Source organism: Diospyros lotus, chromosome 8 (genome assembly GCF_014633365.1).
Source record: "Diospyros lotus cultivar Yz01 chromosome 8, ASM1463336v1, whole genome shotgun sequence".
Classification (NCBI taxonomy): Eukaryota; Viridiplantae; Streptophyta; class Magnoliopsida; order Ericales; family Ebenaceae; genus Diospyros; species Diospyros lotus.
Window position 1 is genome coordinate 5,263,875 of NC_068345.1, and position 25,871 is coordinate 5,289,745.

Consider the following 25,871-nt stretch of genomic DNA (forward strand, 5'->3'; position numbering starts at 1 on the left):
GATAGTTATTATTTTCTGTTTAGGGTGTTCTTGATAGTTGTCTTGTTTTTTTCGTATATATATTTTTTTATTTTTTTGGTTTGCTCCAAAGGGTGATTGGTTCTTCGTACAAGAAATTATTGTCGAAGACAAGAAATGCAGATCTGCATTATTTATTGATATTGGTTACATGAGATATGTGATAAATACTATTTTCAAGTCCAAAAAGGAAAAAGGATAATTTTGAAGACTTAAACAATATCTCTCAACAAAAAGAAGGTGCCATACTGTCATAATTAACATGTTTAGCATTAATAATAAAGAAGAAAACACAAGTTTGTTTTATGTTACAAGTAAGAAAATTTGTTTGACTTCAAGAAAAAAAAAATAAAAGGGCATGTAAAAAAAATCTTTATGATATTTAAAACACTAAAGATTAGAAGAAGAAAAATATAGCCATATTTTTTGAAAGAAAAATTAAAGTTAAGAGCACTTGATCGACTAAATAAGAGTTCGATCGACTATTCTCCAAAATAATGGAAATCATTCTAGAACAATTTGGTCGACTAATTAATGTGTTCCTTTTGCTCAACCAGCCTAGCTATGTTAGAAAGTTGTAAGGTGTATTGGAGACTTTTGGTCAACCAACATTTGTATCCGATCGACTAAACTAATTTCAAGCCAAGCCTTAAAATATATATTGTCTTCCTTTGGTCGACTAATCTCATTCATCTAGTCAACTAGACACATAGGGGAAAATGGGTGCTTTTAATTTTGAGAACATTTGGTCGACTAAATATTTTTAATGATAAACTAAACTAAGAGCTAAATAATCCTTGAAAAGTGTATTGTTCGCCTTTGGTCAACTAACTCTATTCAATGGTGGACCACTAAGAATAACAATAAAATAAGATACATACCATTTACAATTGGTTGATTGTGCAGTAACATTAGTCAACCAAACCCACAAAAAATATTTAAAACCTAGAATTTGGTGTACTAAAGACACATGGTCGACCATAATTTTGCTAAGAGAAATTTCATCTTTTAGAGGTTTTTCATTTTAAGTAAAAACTCTTATTATGTCAAAAAGGGATATTTTTAATATTAGACAATAATGAGATTTTGTCATCCTCAAAAAATCGTTTTCTTTTAGCCTTGAGTTGACAGTTTTTCCTTCCATTTTTCTTTCTTTTTTAAGCAACCCAAGCTGCAAGCATAGCAGAGGTTGATTTGTTTCTCCATTTTTTTGATTATCTACAACCAAATAGAGTACTTTTGTCTAGATTGAACATTGCATTTGGAGTTTACTTGCCTTCAATTTGCTCAATTTTCTAAGCAGAGCATATAGAGTTTTGTTGAGTAAGATGAAGACTTAAAATTGTTGAGTAAGATGAAGACTTAAAATGTCGCTTTTCCTTTAGTGGTCTATAATAGTTATTTTTTATTTTTATTTAATTAAGTTTAAATCTCTAGGAGACCATAATGGTCTCTCAGCATTATTTACGCATAATATCATCTTTTAGTCCAAAAGTTATTTTAGGTTTTCGAGTATTTTTTATTTTTTAATGAATTTTTTTTATGACACATCGCAACTTATTTATATTTACTATAGGATTAGCATGTGATCTCATATCATCGGGGTAAGTAAAAAAATAAAAAAATTTAAACAAAAACTCATCTAAAATAAGATTGCTTCTATTTTATTATGGAATAATAAAAAGTTTTATTTGGAAGATGGCAATATTGCTTCAGTATGCGAAGCTTCAGGCGTTCATACTTAATTCTCTCTGTTTGATTATCAAACTAGCTAGTAATGATTTATGTGATCACTGCATAGTGACCATAGATTTATACTAACTATTGTAAACATTGTACACAATTTCATATAGTTTCAAGAATTGTTCTTCATTGTAATTCATCAGAAAGAAAAATTCTTGTTCATTGTAGTTGAAGGGTTGAAAAATGATGGATCGATGTTAATTTATCTGATATATTTTCAAGGCAGCTGGAACAATGGATATACTGAACGAACCTCCATCTTATTTGGAGCCCATGCTATAGAATTGAAATTTTAATTTCATAGTTTCAATGATTCACTCATTAATTGTTGTTGTTCAATGTACAAAGGGTAGAAGTGATTGATGAATATAAGATATATTTTCCAAATAACTGAAACAATGAATATTGAATAGTTATTTGGAGTCAACTCGGATTAAGATTGTACGGATACTGTGATACATGCACGATACGATACAAAATAATAAAAATTAAAAAATCTAGAACATGAAAACACGACAATATATAATTATATATACACACATTATGTTATTATTATTCTTATATAATTATAAAAAAGTGTAATTTATAAATTCAAATTACACACAATTATACAAATAATTAAAATAGTTACAAAAGAGTTTGTTATTAAATCTACTTGATGATATAAAATATAAACTGTTTTTAAAAATTGCCCTAACTTTTTTGTAAAAATGTTTAAAAAAATCTCACAATGTGTCTATAAATAGTTACAAAAGTGTTCGTAATTTTCCTTTTTGAGAATTTTTTAATAAAATTGTGTATCAAACATGCCCAAAACCTTGTCGGCCGCAGTGTCCATGCCCAACATAGCATGGACAAAGACACAAACACACCCTTTTTCGGGATACTAGTGGTGTAATTAAAATTTCATTTGGAACAAAATATTAAAAATTGAGAATTCTAATTCTTTATTTTTTTAAGCCAAGATACTAGTGAAAATAAGTAAATAGAATTTTACCATATATATTATCCTTAACAACTCAATAAAAAAGAAAAGAAAAGATAATGTTAATTAATTTTTTGTATTTGCAATTTGTATATCCAAATAGGCCTGGTTCTTTCTCTAATTATCTAATTACTTAGCCAAAAGAAATGATTATTTTAAAGGATTCGCCATATCCCCTAGAAAATGATTTGCTTTTAATTATCACTTTGATATATTATCCTAAATTAATGTTCTTCCTCATAAGTTAGTTAGTTAGTATTTCAAGACAATTTTGAATAATCCATTTCCCTTTACAACAATAATCACATCTTGCTCTTTATTTTAATTACATATATTATTCTGACTTTTAAGTAAGTAAGAGAAGAATTAGGGATTTTAAGCCGTTAATTAATCTACATTAAAAGTCCCCTGGATTAAGAAAATGAAAATTAGAAAATAAATATTTTTCTTTCCATTTTTGTTTCAAACAAATTAGAAAATGAAAATTTCCAAAATTAACAGTAGGATGAACCGAACCTCTAGCTAATTCAATGTTATTAACTTCCATCTTTATTTCTATATAAAAAAGATGAAGTCTGGGTGCAGTACCCCGTTCCTGATCACTTCCCAAAATGGCTTCTTGCTGTTATCTTCACCTGAATCTCCTCCCTTTCCAATCATATCTCATTTGCAAATTTAGTTTCAAATTCAGACCCTTCCCCATAATCTTGGATCTCAAGCTCTTCACTGCTTTCATTGTTGCAACAGTTTGGGAAATGTATCAGAGTAACATGCGATCTGAAGCACACCACCATGCATGCATGCACGATCAATACAATGAACAACAATCAATGAAATCATATACGGGAATTTCAGCAAAAGATAAAGTTACCCGGATCAATGGTTCAGTTCTTTTCTGGCAGAAAAAAATATCAGAAAACAGATAAGGAATCTCTCTCAATATGGCGATTTCTGATGATAATCCGCAACGTTTTCAACACAGCACTGTATATAAACCTATGGCCACCACGCAAGTTGAACATCAAACGGAGAGAAAATGAACCAAGAAACAGTGGCGGCCATTGTCGGAGCAGGCCCCGCCGGCGTAGCCACGGCGGCCTGTCTCAACCTTCTCTCCATTCCCAACATAGTTCTAGAGAGAGAAGATTGCTGCGCCTCCTTGTGGAAGAAGAGGTCGTATGAGCGCTTGAAGCTTCACATTCCGAAGCAATATTGCCATCTCCCAAACATGCCCTTCCCGTCCGATGAGCCCACATTCGTCTCCAGAACTGGCTTCATACAGTACTTGGACAACTATGTTTCCCATTTCAATGTCAACCCTTTGTATTGCCGCTCTGTGGAGTCTGCAAGTTACAGTGAGATTGACGGAAAATGGCGTCTGGTGGCTGAAAACTTGGTCTCTAATGAGACCGAAGTCTATGCTTCGGAGTTTCTAGTCGTTGCCACTGGCGAAAACGGTGAGGGATTTGTGCTAGAGGTTTTGGGGTTGGATGGCTTTGAAGGGGAAGTCATCCATTCAAGCAAGTACGAGAATGGCCGGAGATTTGGTCGGAAAGATGTGCTGGTTGTCGGCACTGGGAATTCCGGCATGGAGATCGCGTATGATCTCGCAAACTGGGGCGCCAAACCCTATATTTCTGTTCGCAGCCCGGTATATATACATACATACTCTCTGCTGCCCAACTCGATCTTTCTACAAACACTTGACACAACCCAATACAATTTTTTTTTTTTTTTGAGTTAGTGTTGGTGATGGGAAAGCTAGCTAACTTTTTTGTTTTTGTGTCACTTGAAAATGGTTCATCTTTTGCAGGTGCATGTGATCAGCAAGGAAATGGGACAACTGGGATTGTTCTTGTTGAAGTTCTTGCCATGTGATACAGTGGATAAGATAATTGTGATGCTGAGCAAATTCAAGTATGGAGATTTCTTTGATTATGGACTCGAAAGGCCATCAAAGGGACCCTTCCATCTCAAACAGGTGAGCGGCCGGTCGCCGGTCATCGACGTCGGAACCATGGACAAAATCAAGACAGGAGAAATACAGGTATAAATGTTCGTACCAAATTCAACCAAATAAACAATATTTTAGGGTTTAGGGTTAATAATGCTTTTTTAATTTTTTTTTCGGGTTTCCTAATTGATTATCAGATCATGCCATCGATAAACAGCATAGTGGATGGGGACACAATTGAATTTGCAAATGGCAAGACAAAGCCATTTGAGGCTATAATCTTTGCTACTGGCTACAGAAGCACAGTGATGAAATGGCTCCAGGTTTTTTTTTTTTTCAGGAAACAAGAACATACAGATTAATATAATAAATCAGTAGAAAACCCCAATTTTTAGGTTTAATATTGTGCAAGCTGCAGGATGATGGAGAGCACTTCAACAAAGATGGGATGCCCAAGCAAAGAGCTCCAAATCACTGGAAAGGAAAGAACGGTCTTTACTGTGTTGGGTTTGCAAGAGCGGGACTGTTTGGCATTTCCAAGGATGCACAGAACATAGCTCAGGATATTAGCTTCAACCTCCAGCAAAACAAAATGTGGCCGCCATTGATGAATGCTCTCAAAGGGCAACCCCTTGTTGAAAGCAAATCTTGTAGCTGTTTCAATTAGCATATGATTGCATGTGTGTGTGTGTGTGGGTAGCACATTCGGTTGATTATCAGTATATACTAGTTTGCCACGTTAGCACAGATAAATGAATACAAAGTACATACAGTTCTTTGTTGGGAGAAATTTTTTTGTCATTCATAGTTTTAAAATTTTCACTGTAAAATTGTAATTTGGAAAATGGATTTGGAGTTTGTCACATTAACAATATTTAAGGCATGATATTGGACCAGTTATAATTGGTAAACAGTATTAGAAAGGTATATTCATCATCCGTTGAACAGAATCCATCGTTCCAGCTATATATACATTTACCTGAAAGGATCTTTACTCAGATATATGTTTGTATAGAAATTTCACATCTTTGACCACAACACTAATTGTTATCATAACCCACGTGGATAATGACATTGAGCCGAATTCACTAACTGAGTGAGTGAAATATCCAAAATTAAGATGCTTTAATTTTAACAAATTGTAGTGTGATTTGCTGGCTACCACTCTGTTTTGAAGCAACGTTGTTTGGATCTTATCTCCAACAATATCAACTTTTCTTTCTCGGACTGAATATATGGCATTACTACGTTGGATTTAGTAGTATATACTTTCGTTTGCTAAGTAAAAAACAATAAGGGGTGATTAATTAATGTAGTTTAAGATGTGATCTATACAATTCTGGGTTAATTTCTACCAAGCATAGAAAAGAATCGAATGAACCATAACTATGCACATTGAGAATTGGTCCTATCATTTAGAGTTGGAAAAAGTTTAAAACTTTTATTGGTTATAAATAACCGTTAACATTTCTTTCGTGGCTTAAGTCAATATATAAGACTACATATATATGATTTCATTTACGATGACTAGTATTGTATAATCATTCTTGAGAGAAACACTAGTTGGGAGACTGTGAAATTACATGAGAGAATTCTGAGTGTTTCATTTGCATGATTTCCAAGAAGTTCATGATGTGAGAGTGAATTTGGAATGGGACTTGGGAGCTGAGGATAGAGATTGAATTCGATTGTAATCGTGAATGTCTTGTACTATTTCTTTGACATTGAATTAGTTGATTCTCTGGTATTGCACCAGAATTGGATGTAGATTTTGCATTGGAATCAAACCAGTATAAATCTTGGGTATTATTGTTGTTTTGATTGTTATATGTTTGTTTAATTGTGCCAATTAGATTCTTGCATTTGAGTTGCTAATTTGCATTCACAAAGTGGTATTAGAGCTCCATTTGGAGATTGATCTAGCGACTCTAGAAAGCAAGAATGATTGATCTTGATGACTTGCTGGGCAGTGAGATGGGGAGTTTGAAGTTCGAGTTGAATTTGTTTGATGGCACCGGAGACTTCAATTCTTGAAATAAGAAGATGAGAGCCCTCTTAGTTCAACATAAACTGCAATCAACTATTTAAGAACAGAGTACATTGCCATCAACCATGGTTGATTTTGCCAAGAAAGAGCTTGGAGAATGCCTATTCAATAATCATATTGTACTTGGCTGATAAAGTACAAAAGACAAATCAATGGGTTAGAGATAGCTTACGAAGCTTGGAAGAAGCTCGAGGAATTGTATCAAACTAGGTCACTCACAAATAAAATCATCTTAAAAAAGCGGTTCTTTGGCTTTAAGATGGACATCTCTTAGAATCTTGAACAGAATCTTGATGAGTTCAAAAAAATTGTGATCAGGGGTGGACCCAGCCCATGGGCAGGGTGGGCTGGAGCCCCCCAGTTTTTTTAAAAAAGTAAATTTTTTAGTATTAAAAAAATAAATTTTTTTCTGAGCCCACCCCAATAAATCAGCCCAAATATATATTTTTCAAACTGGTCAACCAATCAGTCCAAATATATTATCAGCCCAAGCCCAAAAGCATTATCAACCCAAACCTAAAATAAATCCCTAATATTTTAACACTCAAATCTAAAAATTAAACCTAAGCTATTCCAGTATTCCTTCAAATTGGCTCCTACGACGACAATCAGCTTCCTTCTTCAATCTGCCTCAACAGTAAACTTTCTATTTTCTCATCTTCCATATTCAAGATTTATCAAGTAAGTCATCTATTCTTTTTACTTCTTCTATTTATATATTTCTATTTAATAAATTGAAGGGGGGTTTTGGGGGGATGGCTGGGGCAGCCTGCATCGCCCTTGCTTCACTGTTGCTTCTGACTTGGGAGCATACATAATGAACACCATTCATGATTGATTGGCCTTCTAGCTAGCTAGGTCTCTCTAGCATTGCTGCATACCCAAGATCTTCATATACTATTCCAATTTTTATTTTTACTTTTTTGGGATAGTTAGAATAGCAGTCACTCTTCGTCAAAGCCAATTCATATTCAAAGATTAAATTTTTTTGAGTAGAGAATCTCCATATGAAGACCACAATTTCTAATTCAATTTATGTGGGTAGAATAGCATTTTTGGTGATAGTTCATCTTTACTTTGAATTTATTCTAATATAAAAATAAACTTTACATTAGAATAGCATTTGTGGGTATATGCTGAAAATTCTTGTTCTTGGCAGGTAGTAGGCAGTAAGTATCCCTTCATACTCTAGAGACTAAGAGACTAAAGGTAAGTTAATTTATTTGATTATGTTCTTTTTTATTTTGCCTAATTTAACACTTATGATGGGTTTATGAATTAGGACTTTAGGGTTTAACTTTTGCATTTGGCTTTTTGTTAATTGTTATTTGACTACTGTATTTAGTTAAGAATTGCCTTAATTGAGATTTGTTAATTGTGATTGAATATTTGAATTGCCCTGGCTAGGATTTGTTAATTGTGATTAAATATTTGAATTGGCTTGGTTGTGATTTTGTTAATTGTGATATATAGGTATATTAAAATGCATAATCGAAATATCTTCCAATACTTCACTAAGAAAACCAATGATCAATCATCAAGTAACCCAAATGGTCCCCACAATGCTCCTTCAAGTTCTATATCACCATCCAAAACTAAAAGATCCAAACCTTTAGATGAATGTACTATTGAGCCACTTGAAAGTAAAACCTCATATTATGAACGTGATCCTAGAAAACGAATTCCAATATCACAATATCTATTAGACAAACAAGATAAGGTTCGAAGAGCATATATCGATATGGGATCGGGTCAACCTATTTATGAGTATCCTCATGTAAAATTTGGGGCTCAAAATCGTCGATTTCAATCCACTTGGTTCACACAACATCCATGGCTTGAGTTTTCTGTGGAGAAAGAAAGTGCATTTTGTTTTCCCTGTTATTTATTTGAAAGTAATGCATCACAACCTGAAACATTCACTGTCAAAGGGTTCAAAAATTGGAAGAGAGTTAATTGTAAAGACTGTCCGTTGAAAAAACATGAAGGAGATGGTAATTCACTGCATTACATTGCTATGGAAAAATGGGAAAACTTGAGACATCCAAATCAATATATTGAGAGAAGGATACACAAACAAACTGAAAAAGAAGAGAAACAGAATTGTTTGCTTTTAAAGACCTCCATAGAGAGTGTGAAATGGTTAGCATTGCAAGGTTGTGCATTTAGAGGTCATGATGAGTCTCCCGAGTCTACTAACCGTGGGAATTATATTGAATTGATCAAATTGCACGGAAGAACAAACAAAGAAATTGATGATGTTGTTCTAGAAAATGCAGCTAAAAATGCCAAGTACACATCACCACGTATTCAAAAAGAGATATTAAAAATTATTGCTGATTATGTGCGACATAAAATTCGTGAAGAAATTGGAGATGCTAAATTTTGCATTCTTGTTGATGAAGCAGTTGATGAATCACATAAAGAACAAATGGCTATCATTTTGAGATATGTTGATGGTGATGGATTTGTTAGAGAACGATTTTTTGAAGTTGTGAGTGTCAAAGATACAAATGCTTTGACTTTTAAAAAAAAGATATGTACTGTATTAAACCAATACAATCTGTTGGTTACAAATTTACAAGGTCAGGGGTATGATGGTGCTAGCAACATGCGGGGAGAATGGAATGGATTGCAAGCATTATTTCTTAGAGAATGCCCATCTGCTTATTACATTCATTGTTTTGCTCATCGTCTACAGTTAGCTTTAGTTGCAGTAGCTAAGGATGTACATGATGTGTGGCTATTTTTTCAATCATTAAGTTCTATTGTCAACTTTGTTGGTGCTTCTGCTAAGCGTCATTCTCAATTAAAGTCAATTCGAGAGGATGAAATTATAGATTTGATAGCAGCAGGAGAAGTTCCAACTGGTACTGAGGCCAATCAGGTTTGTACTTTGCAACGAGCTGGAGCTACTCGTTGGGGTTCACATTTTGCCTTTGTTAAAAGATTGATTGAGATGTTTGGTTCTACTTGTACGCTTTTTGCAAATCTTATTAATGAGGGGTCGAACAATAATATATGTGGGGAGGCTAAGGGTGCTTTGAAAGTTATGAAAACATTTGAATTTGTATTTATCTTGTTGTTGATGCATGAAGTGTTGGAAAAATCTGATATTTTGTGTCAAGCATTGCAAATGAAAGATCAAGACATTTTGAATGCAATGAATTTTGTCTCAACTACAAAGATTCTTCTTCAAGAGATGCGTGATGATCGATGGGAAAGTTTTATTTGGTATGTGGTGCAATTTTGTAGAAGTAATGATGTTGATATTCCAAAATTAACTGATCGTTATATGGATGGTACAAGACGTTCTTGTCAACAAAAAAATAATATTACAATGGAGGACTACTATCACTTTCAAATATTTAATGTTGTAATAGATTTTCAGTTGATGGAGTTGAATAATAGATTTACCGAGAAAACAATAGAACTTCTTAAGTTATGCGAGGCTTTAAGTCCTACATATGGTTTCAAATCATTCTCTATAGATGCTATTTGTGGTTTAGTTGAGGAATTTTATCCTTTGGATTTTAATAATGAAGAGATAAGTGATTTGATGAGACAGTTGGATCACTACAAGTTTGATGTAATTCGGCATTCGCAGTTTCAGAATCTTAATTCGCTTCCTCAATTATGTCGGATGTTGGTTGAAACGAATAGGTCATATCATTATTTATTGATTGATAGATTGATTCGTCTAGTATTGACTCTTCTAGTTTCTATAGCAACAACAGAACAGGCTTTTTTAGGGATGAAACTCATCAAATCATCACTTCACAATAAAATAGAAAATGACTTCCTAGCAAACGTCATGACTATCTACATTGAGAGGAAGATTGCTCTTGGTATTGATACAGAAGAACTCATTGACAAGTTTGATCTTTTGAAGAATCGCAGATTACGGCTTTAAATAGTTTTATAAGGTATTTGTATTGTATATTTTTTGTTTTCTCTTTTGAAGTTAATAAATTATGTTAAATATGCATATAAAATTTGTTAAACTTTTATTTTATCTTTTTATTTTTTCTATTGATAAAGCTCATGATTAAAAAAAAAAAATTTGAAGCCCCCCCCAAGTAAAAATTCCTAGGTCCCCCCCTGATTGTGATCTCTTTAGCATCGATAAACAACAAGAAGATAGGTGATGAGAGCCAAGGCATCATCCTATTGAATTCATTGTTTGACTCATACATAGACGTTAGAGCTGCAATCAAGTTTGGTAGACAGAAGATATCCCTTGATGAGGTAACTACAGTGCTTCGCTCCTGGAAACTTGAAATGAAACCAAGCAATAAGATTAATGGAAATGGCAATGGTAAAAGTCTAAATGTCCATGGTAGACCAAACAATAAAGGCAATCCAAAGTTTAGGGGCAAGTTAAGATCAAATTCTAGAAATCGAAATCACTACAATCAAGAGGGTGGCAACAAGATGATCAAGTGTTATAAGTGTAAGGAAATTGGACGCATTCATAGGTTTTGTCCCAAGAAGAATAAAGGTCATCAAAACCAAGAGAATTAGAATGGGAATGGGAATGTTGTTGTGGCAATAAACTAGTATGAAAGCACTTATGTGTTGGTTGCTGTAACGCCCCGTTTTCCAGGGCACATTATAAATTGAGACAATTCTGGGACAATAATTTTTTTCTTTCAAACACTAAAGCTAAACCACATCATTCCTCGAATCCGTCCCAGAATTCCCATTTATTAATCTCGAAAGAGAATCATCATACACATCAAATGCGGAAACAAAGATCGAAACCTGATATCTTAACATTGATCATAAATCAATTCTTACATCATCGTTCCTTAATACAAAGCATAACTAACATTAACCCTAAATAAGGTTATATATCATCATTTCTCAAAATGTTCAGATTTCAAAATAGCAGAACTTAAATATATGGGCTGCATAACATACATTTCATTCTTCACGCACTCTGCTAAATGTCATTTCATGTCTCATTTATCCTCGTATCTACTACAATCTCCATCTGGAATGTTTGAATATTCCAGGGGCAAAGCCCAAGTTAGATGATGAATCATCTAAGTAAGGGGTACATAATGCTATATCATGTGTGTATGTAATGTCTTTCCTCGTAGGTGTCAACTGCACCCCTCTTGCTATCTACTATTTTTGCGGCCACCTCTTTCGAAGCCGGGGTGTATGGGTGCACCCTTGGTAAAGCAGCGGTGCCAGTTCGTACTCCTTATGGCTTCAATACGAGTGATCAATGATATCAACGTGTATTTATGCATTTCATAGTCATGTCATGTATGTAGTCTATGTGATGGGTACATATCAGAGTATGTCAATATGATGAAAACATTTTCGAGGAACATAAATCACTTACAACCAAGCATTTTTCATAAAACTAAATCCAGTTGGTAAGTACCACTTACCTTCTCAAGCTTATCTCGATATTCGCGCCTGTCTCGAAATTCATGTATCGTCTCAATTTGGGTGCCAACTTCAAAATTTGCACAAGTCACTTCAACTTAAGGCTCAAAGCATCCTAATCACCATAATTATTTAAATAAACATTAAAACCTATTTTTCTATAATTTCTTTAATTTTCTCTCTATTTCTTCCTATTTTTCCTCAATAAATCCAAACTAAATATTTCTAAAATATTTTCTCAAATATTTCACTACGACAATTCTTAAAATAATATTCTTGAATTTCTGAAATTTTTTAGGAAATTTTACTCACCTTAACTTAGGATCTCCGGTTTCCTCAATATGCGTGCCATATCCTCGAAACGCGTGCTCGAACCGTTTTTTCTCCTCAAAATCTTTGGGATATTATCGAAACATAATTCCCTATTTTTCTAGAACTTTTTAGAATTTCTAATATTTTTCCCAATTTTCTTTCCTTTCTTTTCTTTCTTTTTCTTTTTCTTTTCCTTTTCTTTTTTTTTCTTTTCTTCTTTTCTTTATTCTTTTTCTCCTATTCACCTTCTTCTTCCCTGCTTCCACGAACCAGCTTCTTCTTCCTCTCTTTTTTTCTTTTTCTTTCTTCTTTTCTTTTCTTTTGTTCTTCCTTCTCTTCTTCTTCTCTTCCCTTCTTCTTCCTCCCTCATCTGCTTCCTTTCCAGTGGCCGAACCAGCACTGCCATTACCGCGAACCAGCCGCTTTGAGCTTCCAGCTCGCTACTCGCCGCGCCTTGTCCGCCACGAACAGCCACCACCCGCCTGCTGCCCAGCCTTCGCTGGTCATCACCGCCCTTTTCTTGCTCGCTCGAGCTTTAGCGCCTCTGCGCTGTTGATGCTGGTTCGCTTGGCTACCATGGCCGAGCTTGTTGGAAGCTTGGACTTGTAGCTATGGCAGCCGCTTGATGCTTTTCGGCCAGCCATCACGATCCCAGCTCTCTCGCGATCTCGATCTCTCTCAAGCTCAGCCTCTGCTTCACGAACTCTTGGCCAGCTTGCGGCCATGGCCGAATTCGGCCTTTTCTCCTTCATTCTTCACTCTCCATTCTATCATGCTTCTTCCTCCATTCTCCAATTGCTACCATTTCTCTCCTTTTATAGCCATCTCTGCTGCCTTGCCCATCCCTCTGGAAACCCACTTGTCAAAGAAACTTGACCATCAAGTTGTAGGGCATGGCACACACGCACATGTTGGAAATGTATGCCCTAAAGACACGTTTTGTTTAATTTATGGTAATGATGTTTCTTTTAGTCAGTTTATGGCACATATATTATTTGCATTTAATTGTTTGAAAAGTGTCCATGCTATTAAGTAAGTGATTCATGTGATGGGTCGTTCTTCACAGTTAGGCATGAATCATGGGTACTTAATAAGCAAGAAAATATTACTCTTGATCTTTTGATAGAACTGGGCATTCTATCATGATAAGATCATTGTACAATAGATCCTAATGGAGGATGACTTGCCTTAGCCAGTAAATAATCCGTTTACTCTAATTGTACAAGCGCATTTAGAATGCGTAGAGTGGACCTGTGATAGAAGCTAATGACAAAGTACTAATTATCATGGAGCTAGTCTATCACTGCTACTACGTGGACGAGTACTCTAATACTTGAGTATTAGTTGGTGGTCTAGTGAACCTAGAGCTATATTCTTAGATTCACTGTAGGTGAGGTCTATCAAAGATCAATAACCTTTTGAGTTGGGAGTATGGTTTCTAATTAGCTAAGACAGACTAATATAAGATAGTTTCTGTGATTCACCCCCTTGTGATTGTCCAAGAATAATCAAATAATCCAGGGCCCTAGGAACGTGACTTAAGAGTGTGTGCTTCTGGGTAGCTCCCAGTGATAAGCAAGTACATTCGAGTAGTCACGGATTATTGGATTAGTGATCTAAGGATGGTAGAAATCATTTAGATAGGTGTTAGTACATTAGTCCTTTCTAAATGATGGGTGTTACGCAGAGGGGTATTTTCGTCATACACTAGTAGGTCAAAGACATTGCATATGCAAAATTATTCGTGGGGTCAGTGTTACCATATGGTGATAGTTGGAACACTTAGAATGACAAAATATAGCTACTAGGTAGCAGGAATATTTTGGTCATTTTAGTAGCCGTGAATAATTTGTCTTTTGGTCCCCGGGGTAGCTCGATATAACTCATGTATTATTTAATACATTTGGCTTGTTGGGTGAATTACATTGAGAGAGAATTATTTTATTCAGAATGGTCCATAATTAATTGGGCTAGAATAAAATAATAGTTCATTAGTTTTTTAATTAATTAATTGGGCTAACCCAATTAGAAAATTAATTAAATGAACTTGGCCCACTAGGGTTTTAACCCTAAGGTTCTCCCTATATATATTCTCTCCTTGGTTGTTTTTCATCTAAGGGTTTTTCTTTTACTCTTCTTCACCAAAAGAGAGGCCACGAGTTTGAGTCATACCTTTGGAAGATCAAGAGAACGTTCAAGTTCTGATGCGAAGGAGCCGAAGGATTGCAGGACAGCCGTCATCTCCACCACGAGAAGAAGCTCCCGCCCATCCTCCTCCTTTCGCTTCACTCCGTCCGGTAATCCGAAGGAAAAGTAAGTTTCCTAGATTTTAATCAATACGAGGAAAGTTTTTATTTAAAAACGCTTCCGTTGCATGCTATGTATCCTCGTGATGATCCTTCAGCACACTGATATATATCATGCCTCGCATTTAATTCCTCAAATCTCACTAGCATAATCTCTCATTCTTGCGCAAATCTTGGCCGATTTTGCAAAGACACGGCTGGTTGCAGAGCATGGGAGGTGCAAGGCATGGAGTTTGCGTGTATAATCGATCATCAATTTTTGCAAAGGCGCATGCTTTGCTACATACATACATATAAATTTATATATATATATAATTATATATTACACCTTAAATTAAGGGAAAATTACATATTAAACCACAATTTTTACTTCTATTTCATCTATGCAACTTCCCAAATTGCAAGTATACCCTCAAACGCCAAATTAAATTGCATTACAATATCGAAAATTCAAAATTAATAACTTAAAACTTAGTCAAAAAGAACGATTCGCCCCACTGTCCTTTTCGGGCTGTTGTTTCATCCCAAAACCACTGAAGGGTTGCTCATTACGCAAAACTAGAGCCCTCATAGGGTTGCGTTGATTTTTCGGGAGTCCCATACGACAATTCGATTTTACAACCTAAATAACAGTTGTATTTTAGCTGTACCGAAAACGTTCCCAATTTGATTTCTTTCGATACCAAAAATCCTATTTCGAAACGCTTATTGAGACCATGTCATTTCCTTAGACAATTTCACTCCGAGGAATTCCCTGCAGTTGATTCAATATTTATAATTGCTATCAAGCCAATTTTTCGATATTCTAAACTCATTGAAATTACGTGGCAACTTTATACAAACATGGGGTATTATAGTTGTAGCCACAAATGACACGAACATACTCAACTTTGGGTGTTCTTTCCATATAATACCTTGCAAAGATTGGTTTGAAAGTTTCAGACCAATAGATGATGGATAGGTGTTGAAACAATAAGAGCTGCAAAGTTTAAGGCATTGGCTCAATGAGAATAAAGATGTATAACGAGGTAATTATGTACCCAAGCTCAAAAGGAACCTGATATCACTTACCACACTAGACAAAAAATGGCTTTTGTTACAAGGCTGAGAGAGGTGTCTTGAAAGTGATAAGGGGATGCTTGATTGTGAAGAAAGGCACCAAAGAGAATGGTCTATACATCATGCAAGGTAGCACGATGATTGGTGTTACAGCACAGGGCAATAAAGAATGATTTGGATCGATGAGACTAGACCATGGAAAAATAGATTAGCTCATGTTAGTGAAAAGGGAATGATGGAATTGGCTAAACAAGGCTTACTTGGAATAATTAATCTTGGAGGAATGAAGTTCTGTGTGAACACTGCATATATGGAAAGGCCTCGAGATTGAAATTTAGCAAATCGGTCTATATTATCTCGGCACTCTAAACTACGTTTACTCTTACCTGTGGGGACCAGCTAAGAACAAGTCACTTAGTGGTGGAAAGAACTCTGTGTCATTTATATATGATTTCTCTAAAAAAGTATGGGTGTACATATAGAAATCAAAAGATAAGCCTTTTAAAAATTCAAGGAGTGGAAGAAGTTGGTGGAGACACAAATGGGTAGAATAATAAAGAAACTCTAGACTAACAATGGCCTAGAATTTGAAAATAAGGAGTTCAACACTTTTTGCATGAATAAGGGCATAAAGAGACACTTTATAGTTGCCTACACACCTTAACAAACTAGCCTTGCTAATAGAATGATCAAAACTCTCTTGGAGAAAGTGAGGTGCATGTTATCATCTGCCAACCTTTCCAAGCATTTTTAGGCAGAAATCGTGACTACAATAGCTTACCTAATCAACAAGAGTCCTTCAATCACCATTGAAATCAAAGCTCTAGAGGAAATGGGGAGTAAGTTTACCACCAAAGATGAACCATCTCAAGGTATTCAGTTATGTTGCCTATGCTCATGTGAAACAAGGCAAACTTGATGTTATGGGTGAAGCATCAAATCGATGTCGTCTTGATTGGAGGGAAAAGTTAGCAACCTTAGCTGCCCATTTTGGACGGCTGATGGAGGGCCACTTGGAAACCATCAAGGCTACTCTTCTCTGCCCGACGCCTTTTGATTGTCCTTCTCGCATTTCTATTAATTGTGCTCTACGATCAACTTATGGCCATTGATGCTGCCTTTATCGGGTTTAATCTTAGCCACTCAATTCTCATATAAATACTACAATGCCTCTAGATGGTAGGTAGACGAAAGAAATCGTAGAAAAGAAAAGGAGGAAGAGGTATATTAATCGGTGAATGGTTCATTTGGGTGAGCATCGTCTTTCATACTTGTAGCTCTCTGTTCTCGTTGTAATATTTGGTTCTTAGGTTTGCTTCTAATCAATATTTGATGATTGTGAGGCTATTTTGTTAGAATAACCATTGATGTACAGTTTCTATATTCGAATTTTTATAACCCTACTCGATATAGTGCAGTGAGCTCTTTCTTCTTGAGCTCAACGTGGACGTAGCCCTACTTAGGTTGAACCACGGTAAATTTTGGTGTCCTCTTTTCTATTCTTGTTTTACTTTCGTTCTGGTTTGCTTGCGTTTCATTTTATTGCGTAAGCGTATGAATGGTTTCTATTATGCCGAAGCTCTCTTGGATCCTATAAAGGTTTGTTTAATCTGTTTTTTAGAGTTTTCTGCTCGATACAACACTTGAACTAAGGGAACTCAAGTGTCTGTTCATAGGCTACCTTGATGGTGTTAAGGGGTATTGGTATAGAGGTGGAACTGGTTCTAGATGCATCATAAGCAAAGATGTGACATTTAGAAAGAGAGAGATGCACGTGGCTAAAACTGATGGTGATGATCAGCCTAGTGACCAAAAGAATAGCTCTCAAATAAAGGTGGAGTTAACTATACCAGATACTAAACAATTAGAAGACTATGAAGATGAAGCTAATGGTGGAGATGCAGCTGAACTTGGTAATGAGCAAAGAGATCTAAGAAACAATCAGTTGGCATATGATAGAGTAAGAAGGCAAACAAGACCACCCAATAGATTTAGTCATGCAGACATAATTAGTTATGCACTAACAATTACCAATGCAGTTAGTAATATTAAACCACTGAGTTATGAGGAAGCACTTGCTTACACAAATAGATCCAAATGGTTACAAGCTATGAGATAAGAAATGGATAGTCTCATGAAGAATAAGTGTTGGATTCTTGTAAACAAACTAGAAAATCAAATGCCGGTTGGATGTAAATGGATTTTCAAGCTAAAAAAATGTGTTCTAGGGTGTAATACTTCAAAATAAAATAAAGTAATTTCAAAATTTTTAGGAATTTTTCAAGTGACTATGAAGTAGTTCAGAGAACTAGAAGTCAGTGTAATAAGTTGAATCCACTTAAGGGAGTACTCCAGTAATCAGATACTTAGAAAAAGGATACGATAATATTGATAAGCGTCTCGAGACAAGATTTATGACGCTAAAAGCAATCAGAATAGACTCAATTTTCAGTATAACTAAAATACAGTTTGAAAAATCGAATGATCTTAAGGGATTTTCAGAAAGCCAACGAAACCCTGAGAGGGCTCCGATTTTATGTAAGAATCAACCCTAAAGTGGTTATAGAATGAAACAATAGTTTTGTAAGGACACCAAGACAAAAATATACTTATTTAGTGACTTTGAGTTATTAATTTTGAAATTTTGGTATTTTAATCCAAATAAAATTGATATTTAAGAATATAATTGTAATTATGCAATGCCTAAAGTGGGATTAGAAATGTAATTGAGGGATTTATATATAATTTCCATGATTCTAATATATAATATAATAAATTATATATATATATATATTAATATGGGAGCAATGAAGCAATCTGTGGGTGTGCACATTGGAAGCTTCCAAGGAAGCAAAGTTCAAATTGGATTTGAAGAAGGTGCATGGTGCCCAACTTGAGTTGAAGTGGAAGGCAAGCATATGATAAATATAATATAATACATATATGTTATATGTATTTCCCGCATCACCCCGCATGGGCCAGACTCGGTCCGATAGACCGGCCCAATCACCCAAGGCCAAGAAGGCCCGGACGACCTCGTCAGGGAAGGTCTAGCCTCCACCAAAGATCCGTAACTCGTAAAGCGAGCATATGGCGAGCTCCCGGTAATCCCCCAACGAGCTCGGAGCAATCGACTAACGAGCTCCTGAAATATCCTCCAGATCGCTGGCCCATCCAGGTCGCTGGCCTAAAACCTCCAGCTCGCATGAGCGGCAAAGCTGCTGAGAAGTCAGAGGTAAGGTCCGATCACTTTATCTGTAACAGCCCATGCCCCTCGTAATGAGGATCCCACTCCCGGTCTTGCGAAGGCGGTAAGAACTGTTTGTCCCCCATTATACAAACACTGTATTTTTATATATTATCTAGATTGTAAAAGCCCCTCAAGATAAATGAGAATCAAAGAGACCATGAGGGGCAAGGAGGACAAGAAAAATAATAATCAGATACCGCCACTCTAGGAGAATAATCAGATGGCGGCCGTGGACTAGGCATCGTTCTGGCCGAACCACGTAAAAGATTCTGGTGTACACGCTTGGAACTTTGGGGGGAGGGGTTTTCTTCCTTCCTTCTCGGTATTTTTGGATTGACTCACCGTGGCCCAAAACGAATCACGGTCGGCCGAAATCAAACGTCGACAATATAATACTTGGAGTCCAAGATTGAGGTAGTATAAATAGGCTTGGCTGCAAGGGTAGAAGGCAGGAAAGGAAGAGGAGGAAAAGAGAGAAGAAGAGGAAAAGAAAAGAAAAATAGGGAAAAATAGTAGAAAGCTTTTGAAAAATTTTAAAAATTTATTTGAAACTTGAGGAACGTACTGGGGATCAGAATTTAGCATTTAAAAGCCTGACACGATAGTCAAGGTTGAGCACGAATTTTGAGACATTCTAAATCCCATTTAAGGTGAGTGGTTCTACCAGAAAATTAGTTTTGTTACATGTGAACGGTTTAACCTGTGAATGGTTATTTTCACGTGGATGGTTCATCTAAAGTGGTTATTTACATGTGCATTTCGTGCTTTGAATTATATGCATGAAAATGTTGGTTTTAAATGATGCATCGAATCATGGTATATGGGATTGACATGTTTATGTGTTGTCCATGTGGGATGTGAAATGTCAACTTGTGTTGTGGCACTCGAGTGATAACACTAGGGAAGCCTGAAAATGAATAAGGCTCACTTGTGGTGGGGGCTGAGAATGGACACCATCCCGGCGAGTCCACAAGTAGCCGAGCTGAGAATGGACTCTACCCCAGATCAACTCGAGTGGCAGGGCTAAGAGTGGACACCACCTCAGGTTCCTTTGAGTGATAGCATTATTGCCGAGATAGACGTGGATTCCTAGGGTTAGTGTTGATCCTCTTGTGGCCAGGGTTAGTGTTGATGTGGTCCAGAATGCTTTTGAGTAGGAGTGTAATGCCTGGCATAATAACGGGGTTATACCCGGATTCATGCGTTGAGGTTGTCCCTCTTAAGAAAGATTGTGTTATGTCAATGTGTTAATGTGGTTATGTTACCTTCAGAGATATTGCTCTTTCCCCGGGGTACGAGTTAAGCATTGTGTGGGGTTCTCTTGGGTAGGGACAGGTCGGGATATGTCGATTTGTTTCATGGTCTTGCATATATTCATGAAAATATTTTTGAACTCTCACTTAGATAATTCAACATATAATTTGGACCATGTCCTTGAGATATTCAAATATTCTAAGTGAAAGCAGTAGCACCAAGGGAAATGAGGTTATCAAGATGTAGCCGTTGATTACATTGGAGACATTTAACATATATTTTGATTATGTTTGAGGTGTTTAGTTGTGTTGCTGAGGGATTAATCTCTATGTATTTTGTTTTGAATATGTCATGTCAAACAATGGTACGATTTCTATATTATGAATAAAGGAATTACGGTTATGTATCATTTGAGGTTTCGATCTTGCTTCCGCTAATGTGATGATATTACCTGTCTTAGCTTATTGATTATTAAGTTTTATATGCTGAGAAGGTAGAATGGGATCGTTGGGGAATGATTTATGTCAAGTGTACATTGGAAAAAAATATATCCCCGAAATCCTAAGTTAAACGCTCGAGAAAAACGAGGCGTGACATAAGGAATGAGAAGCTAAGATACAAGGCCAAATTAGTTGCAAAAGATTTCACACAGAGAGAATGTATATATAGATTATAATGAGATATACTCACCTATTGTAAGACACACCTCCATACGTGTTTTATTGGCCCTGATAATGCAATTTGACATGGAATTGGAGTAGCTAGATGTCAAAATTGCATTTCTTTATAGAAATTTGGAAGAGGAAATTTACATGGCACAGCTTGATGGTTTTTGTGGAAGGAGATAGTAAGGAGAAATTTTGCTTCCTCAAAAAGTCCTTGTATGGACTTAAGTAATCACTTATATAGTTGTATTTGGGATTTGATGAGTTTATGATCAAATCAAGCTTCAAAAGGAGTGTGCAAGACAGTTGCATGTATGTTAAGTGGTTAAGTATAGAGATTGACATTTACTTACTTTTGTGTGTTGATGATATGCTAATAACATCAACAGATAATGGTGAAATTCAAAACTAAAGCATAAGCTTAGTGAAGAGTTTGAGATGAAAGACTTAGGGAGAGCAAGAAGGATTTTGGGAATGCAAATCTCAAGGGACTGAAGCAATAGCTACACCACTTGCTTAACATTTTAGGATCTTAGCAAATTAGTCACTTGGTATAGAAGAATAATTAGTTGAAATGAGAAAGGTTTCATACGCCAATGCAGTGGGGAGTGTGATGTACTCTATGGTATGCATGTGGCCAGATTTGTCATATGCCTCAAGCATTGTTAGTAGATTTATGGCAAATCTAGGAAGAGCACACTAGGAAGCTGTACTAAGGTACCTTAAAGGCATATCAACTTTTGGATTAAGGTTTCTGAAGAGAGAAAATGAACAATAAAGCTTGGTAGGATTCTATAATGTAGATTATATTGGAGATCTTGATAAGAGAAGATCACTCACTAGTTACATTTTTCAGTTATTTTGGAATACAATAAGCTAGAAAGCTTCATCAATGGTGACACTATCAATGACCGAGGCAGAGTACATGGCCATATCAGATTCAACTTGAAAAGCATAGTTAGCTTAAGGGGGGTGAATTAAGATTCACCCTTAAAAAATTCTCAAATAAACTAAAGTAAAAAGTAAAAGGAAATTAAAAGAATGCAACACACAAAGATTTTATAGTAGTTCGACTAGTTAGCTACTCCACTACCTTAACTCCTCATCAAGAATTTATTTAACCGACTTACTTGGGTAACTTTTACAAGAGAATTAGCTACAAACCTTCTTAGAAACATATGGCTTTTGAATAGGTTCAACCACTATTGCTTTTCTCAAGAATTAGGTGTAACATTTACAATCTCACAAAATGAATATGGATAAAAAATTTACAAGAAAAGTTTTGAAAGTAAAATAGCTTAATAAAATTACTTCTCTTGGATTACAAAAAGATGAAAATGATGAAAAATGTAAGCTCAATCTCTCTTTTCTTTCTAAGGATATGTATGTATGAAGCGCACTTGAAGTAAGCTTTTTGAGAGTGCATATCGCTTTCTCTTTCTCGACTCTATCTCTGTTCATATTTGATTCTTGTATATATGTATTTATCTTCTTCAAACTCCAGCTCTTTATATAGTGTTCCTATCTTAAATGCTCAGTTAGATTTTCTTAAATAAAAAATATCTTCTTTGTAACTGTCATATTTTCTTTCTAAACAAGCTCGTAAAGAAGTTAAACATAGATATTTAATGTGTAAATTGTCTGAAAATGATTAATCAACATTTAATGAACCAATCATGAACTAAAAAATAGAGACCATGTGTATTAAATGCTCTGTAACAACTATAAATTCAAAAATAGCAAGAATTTACTCGAGTACAATTTGCAGTTTACTCGACTAATTTTGACAAATACTCAAGTGCATATAGTTTTGTAATCGATTATTTTGGATTTTACTTTTTTACAAAATATTTGTATTTGATTACAATTCTGAGACCGAGACTTGTAATGATTACTCGATTGCATTGATGAATTTAGTTGATTATGCTTTAACATTTACTCGATACAAAAATATATTTAGTAGAATACAATTTCTTACTTACTCAAATGTACACTTTAACTTTTAATCGATTATCTACTATGCAGAAATGACTTACTTGAATACAATAAAATTTTACCCAATTGAAAGATAAGCATACTTAACTAAAATTGATTTGGCTTACTTGCTTACTTCAACTAAGATTATTACTCAAGTAAAGAAATATTTTACTTGATTATAAGATAAAATATAGAGATGTACTCGATTACAATTGATTCTGTATTCAATTAATATTCTAATATACTCGATTGACTTTATGCCTTACTCGATTAAAACTCTATCAACTTTCATCTCTAATATATTATTTTGTACATTATCATCAAAACCATTTTCTCAATTTATCATCACATCAAAACCTAATATATGACCTAACACAACTAAAAAGGCATTATATGGCTTAAAGGCTTAGTTGAAGAGCTTGGGATTAAGCAAGAATTAGTGACAACAATCAACTCAAAGCACAATCCACTTGACAAAGAACAATGTTTATCATGAGAAGACCAAGCAAGCATATTGATGTACAAGTTCATTTTGTAAAAGATAAGATTGAAGATGGACTGATCAAAGTGAAGACGATGCATATGGATGACAATCCAATTGATGTGGTGACAAAAGTAGTGACTTCAATGAAGTTTGAGAAGTGTCTGAACTTGATTGGAGTCACTTGAATATATCTAGTGTAATAGGTGAGGATCTGTGGTGCTATATCTTGGAAAGGATTTATTAATCGCTGAATAAAGGCCCAAGATGGAGAATTGTTGAGAATTGGTCTTATTATTCAAAGTTGGAAAACGGTTAAAACTATTATTGGTTATAATAACCTTTAACATTTCTTCCATGGCTTAGGTTAGTATATAAGGCTACATATAACTAGTGTTAAACCCGTGCGATGCACGGGAGATGTAATCAAAATAAATTTATAAATTTAAAAATAAAAATCTAAACTTGTTATTTTAAATGACTATAGCAGAATCGATAATTACAGTTTTTTTTAATACTTAGCCTTTTATCAAAATTTAAGTTTAATTAATTATTTGTTATTTAATGTGCTAATGAAGAACACCCTTAATTCAATGTACTGTCATTCAATGTACTAAAGAATAATTAACACATTAAGTAGGTTATCACATTTTCTCACTTGTTCTTCCACAAGATTCTTACCACTTCGCATTGTCTTTGTCAATGATCTCTCCAATTATATCTTTAATAAAATTAAAAAAAAAATTGTCAGTTATAAGGACATAAATAATTGCATAATCAAGTTTATACTTACCAAATAATTCCTTTTTGTCAAGTTCAATTGCACTCAAAATATTAGCAAATGATTTAAAGATAAAATTTTATATTGGAAAACTTTCATCTATAACATCTACAACAGTAGTTTTTGACATTAAGTTTAGCTTATATTTGTGAATTATAGTCTTGTATTTCATATTGTTGAATCTAAGTATAAAATTGAGTATAAAATACAACTGTCATTCACAAATCAATGTTTTGAAAGACCGAACCAACTAACGCTTGATTGTTGCATGAATCCTACCACCTTATAAATTTGATGGCAAAATCTATATAAATAATTAACAATAAATTTATAAGGGGAAAAAAATGTTCATCCATGAAAATCATCTCAATGACAATGTTATAAGTTTCTGACTTACATTCAAAGCACGAAATCTCCCAAAGTCTCACGACTTAAACTTATTGGGTTTCTAAGATCCAAATGCAGCGAAAATTTAAAAAAAAATTATTTGGATCAACCAAACTTGTTGACTAATCTTGAAACCCAAGATGAACGGATCTAGTTTGCAAATATATAATCTCTTCAAGTATATAGAACATATAACGAAAAACTAAACATTTTGGTTGGCCGATGTAGAAGGATGAATTTTGTACCACGAGATGTTACCTACCCTCTATAAGTGATCCACACCAAAGAGAAGCTTCAATCGATATCCATGAGCATGCCCCTTTGATCTCCTTGCCTCAACTATGCAAGATCTAATCCAACACTTTGAAAATTATCTTGGTTTTTCTCAAAAACCAATATTCTCATTCTAGAAAGCAAAAGAGGTGAGGCAAAAATGGAGGGCCTTAATAAAACCCTAGTCAAACTAGGGATTTAAGAAAGCCCTAGCATGTTTTAGACATACTGGAACGCAGCCCTGTTGCGCCCAAGGCCATGCTTGGTTGCGCCCACTTGGGCCTTGGGTTGTGCTTTGCCTGGCCCACTGCTGTTTTTCACCCCTTTTTCATTTTTACTCATTTTTGTTAACATTCCGTGGACTTTTCTGCAAGTTCTAACTAACCCCAAAAATTCACAAATTCTTTCGGGCCCTAAAAACATTTTTTGATCCCACTAAAATTTCTTGAAACTCCTCCTTGTTTGTGTGTGACCTTATAGGTTCACTATGAAAATGACAAAGAGCAATTTATGGATCCCATTCCTAATAAAACTCTTTGATTATGATCCTTAATTTATTTCTTCTCATGATAAAAATTATTATCTTTCTCTTAGACCAAGATTGACGTTTAGCAACATATCATGACCCTCATATCATAATGAAATGCAAATAACACTTCTGATGAACATTTCCATGACGAGTTACAGTGTTATTCAATCCCTCTATCATAATGCCCCGATATAATATAGAAGTATGGTAAAATGTCAAACTTCTAATAACCAACACTATGTGTATGAATGTTAACTCCATAACTCATATAATCGAATTAATAACTCTTATTAATTCTCAATTATTCGCGTTGGCCAACGACTCCTCGAGTTGTGATTTCATCATTCACATAGGGCATATACCTTTTAAATCTTACTGAGGTCGATAAATTTCATCTTGCGTGCTCACTTACCTTCGTATGATTCGGATCATACTCAATAACCACCC

The 25,871-nt window shown here is 35.0% G+C and overlaps 2 protein-coding genes across 2 annotated transcripts; both read left to right on the forward strand.

Annotated features, from left to right (window-relative positions):
• The first annotated feature begins 3,782 nt into the window (after positions 1-3,782).
• Positions 3,783-5,367, forward strand: LOC127807736 (probable indole-3-pyruvate monooxygenase YUCCA10). The gene is made up of 4 exons (XM_052345791.1): positions 3,783-4,397; positions 4,560-4,793; positions 4,898-5,023; positions 5,119-5,367. The coding sequence occupies exons 1-4, from the start codon at positions 3,783-3,785 to the stop codon at positions 5,365-5,367; spliced, it is 1,224 nt and encodes a 407-aa protein (XP_052201751.1).
• A 3,397-nt stretch (positions 5,368-8,764) lies between these two features.
• On the forward strand, positions 8,765-10,660 carry LOC127807737 (uncharacterized). The gene has a single exon (XM_052345792.1). The coding sequence runs from the start codon at positions 8,765-8,767 to the stop codon at positions 10,658-10,660; it is 1,896 nt and encodes a 631-aa protein (XP_052201752.1).
• The last annotated feature ends 15,211 nt before the right edge of the window (positions 10,661-25,871 follow it).

Bases quoted from the DNA above. Each gene is read 5' to 3' on its own strand.
- LOC127807737 (XM_052345792.1), top strand. From the start codon at position 8,765: ATGGAAAAATGGGAAAACTTGAGACATCCAAATCAATATATTGAGAGA.
- LOC127807736 (XM_052345791.1), top strand. From the start codon at position 3,783: ATGAACCAAGAAACAGTGGCGGCCATTGTCGGAGCAGGCCCCGCCGGC. The intron at 4,398-4,559 runs GTATATATACAT...CATCTTTTGCAG, and splicing joins ATATTTCTGTTCGCAGCCCG to GTGCATGTGATCAGCAAGGA. The intron at 4,794-4,897 runs GTATAAATGTTC...ATTGATTATCAG, and splicing joins TCAAGACAGGAGAAATACAG to ATCATGCCATCGATAAACAG.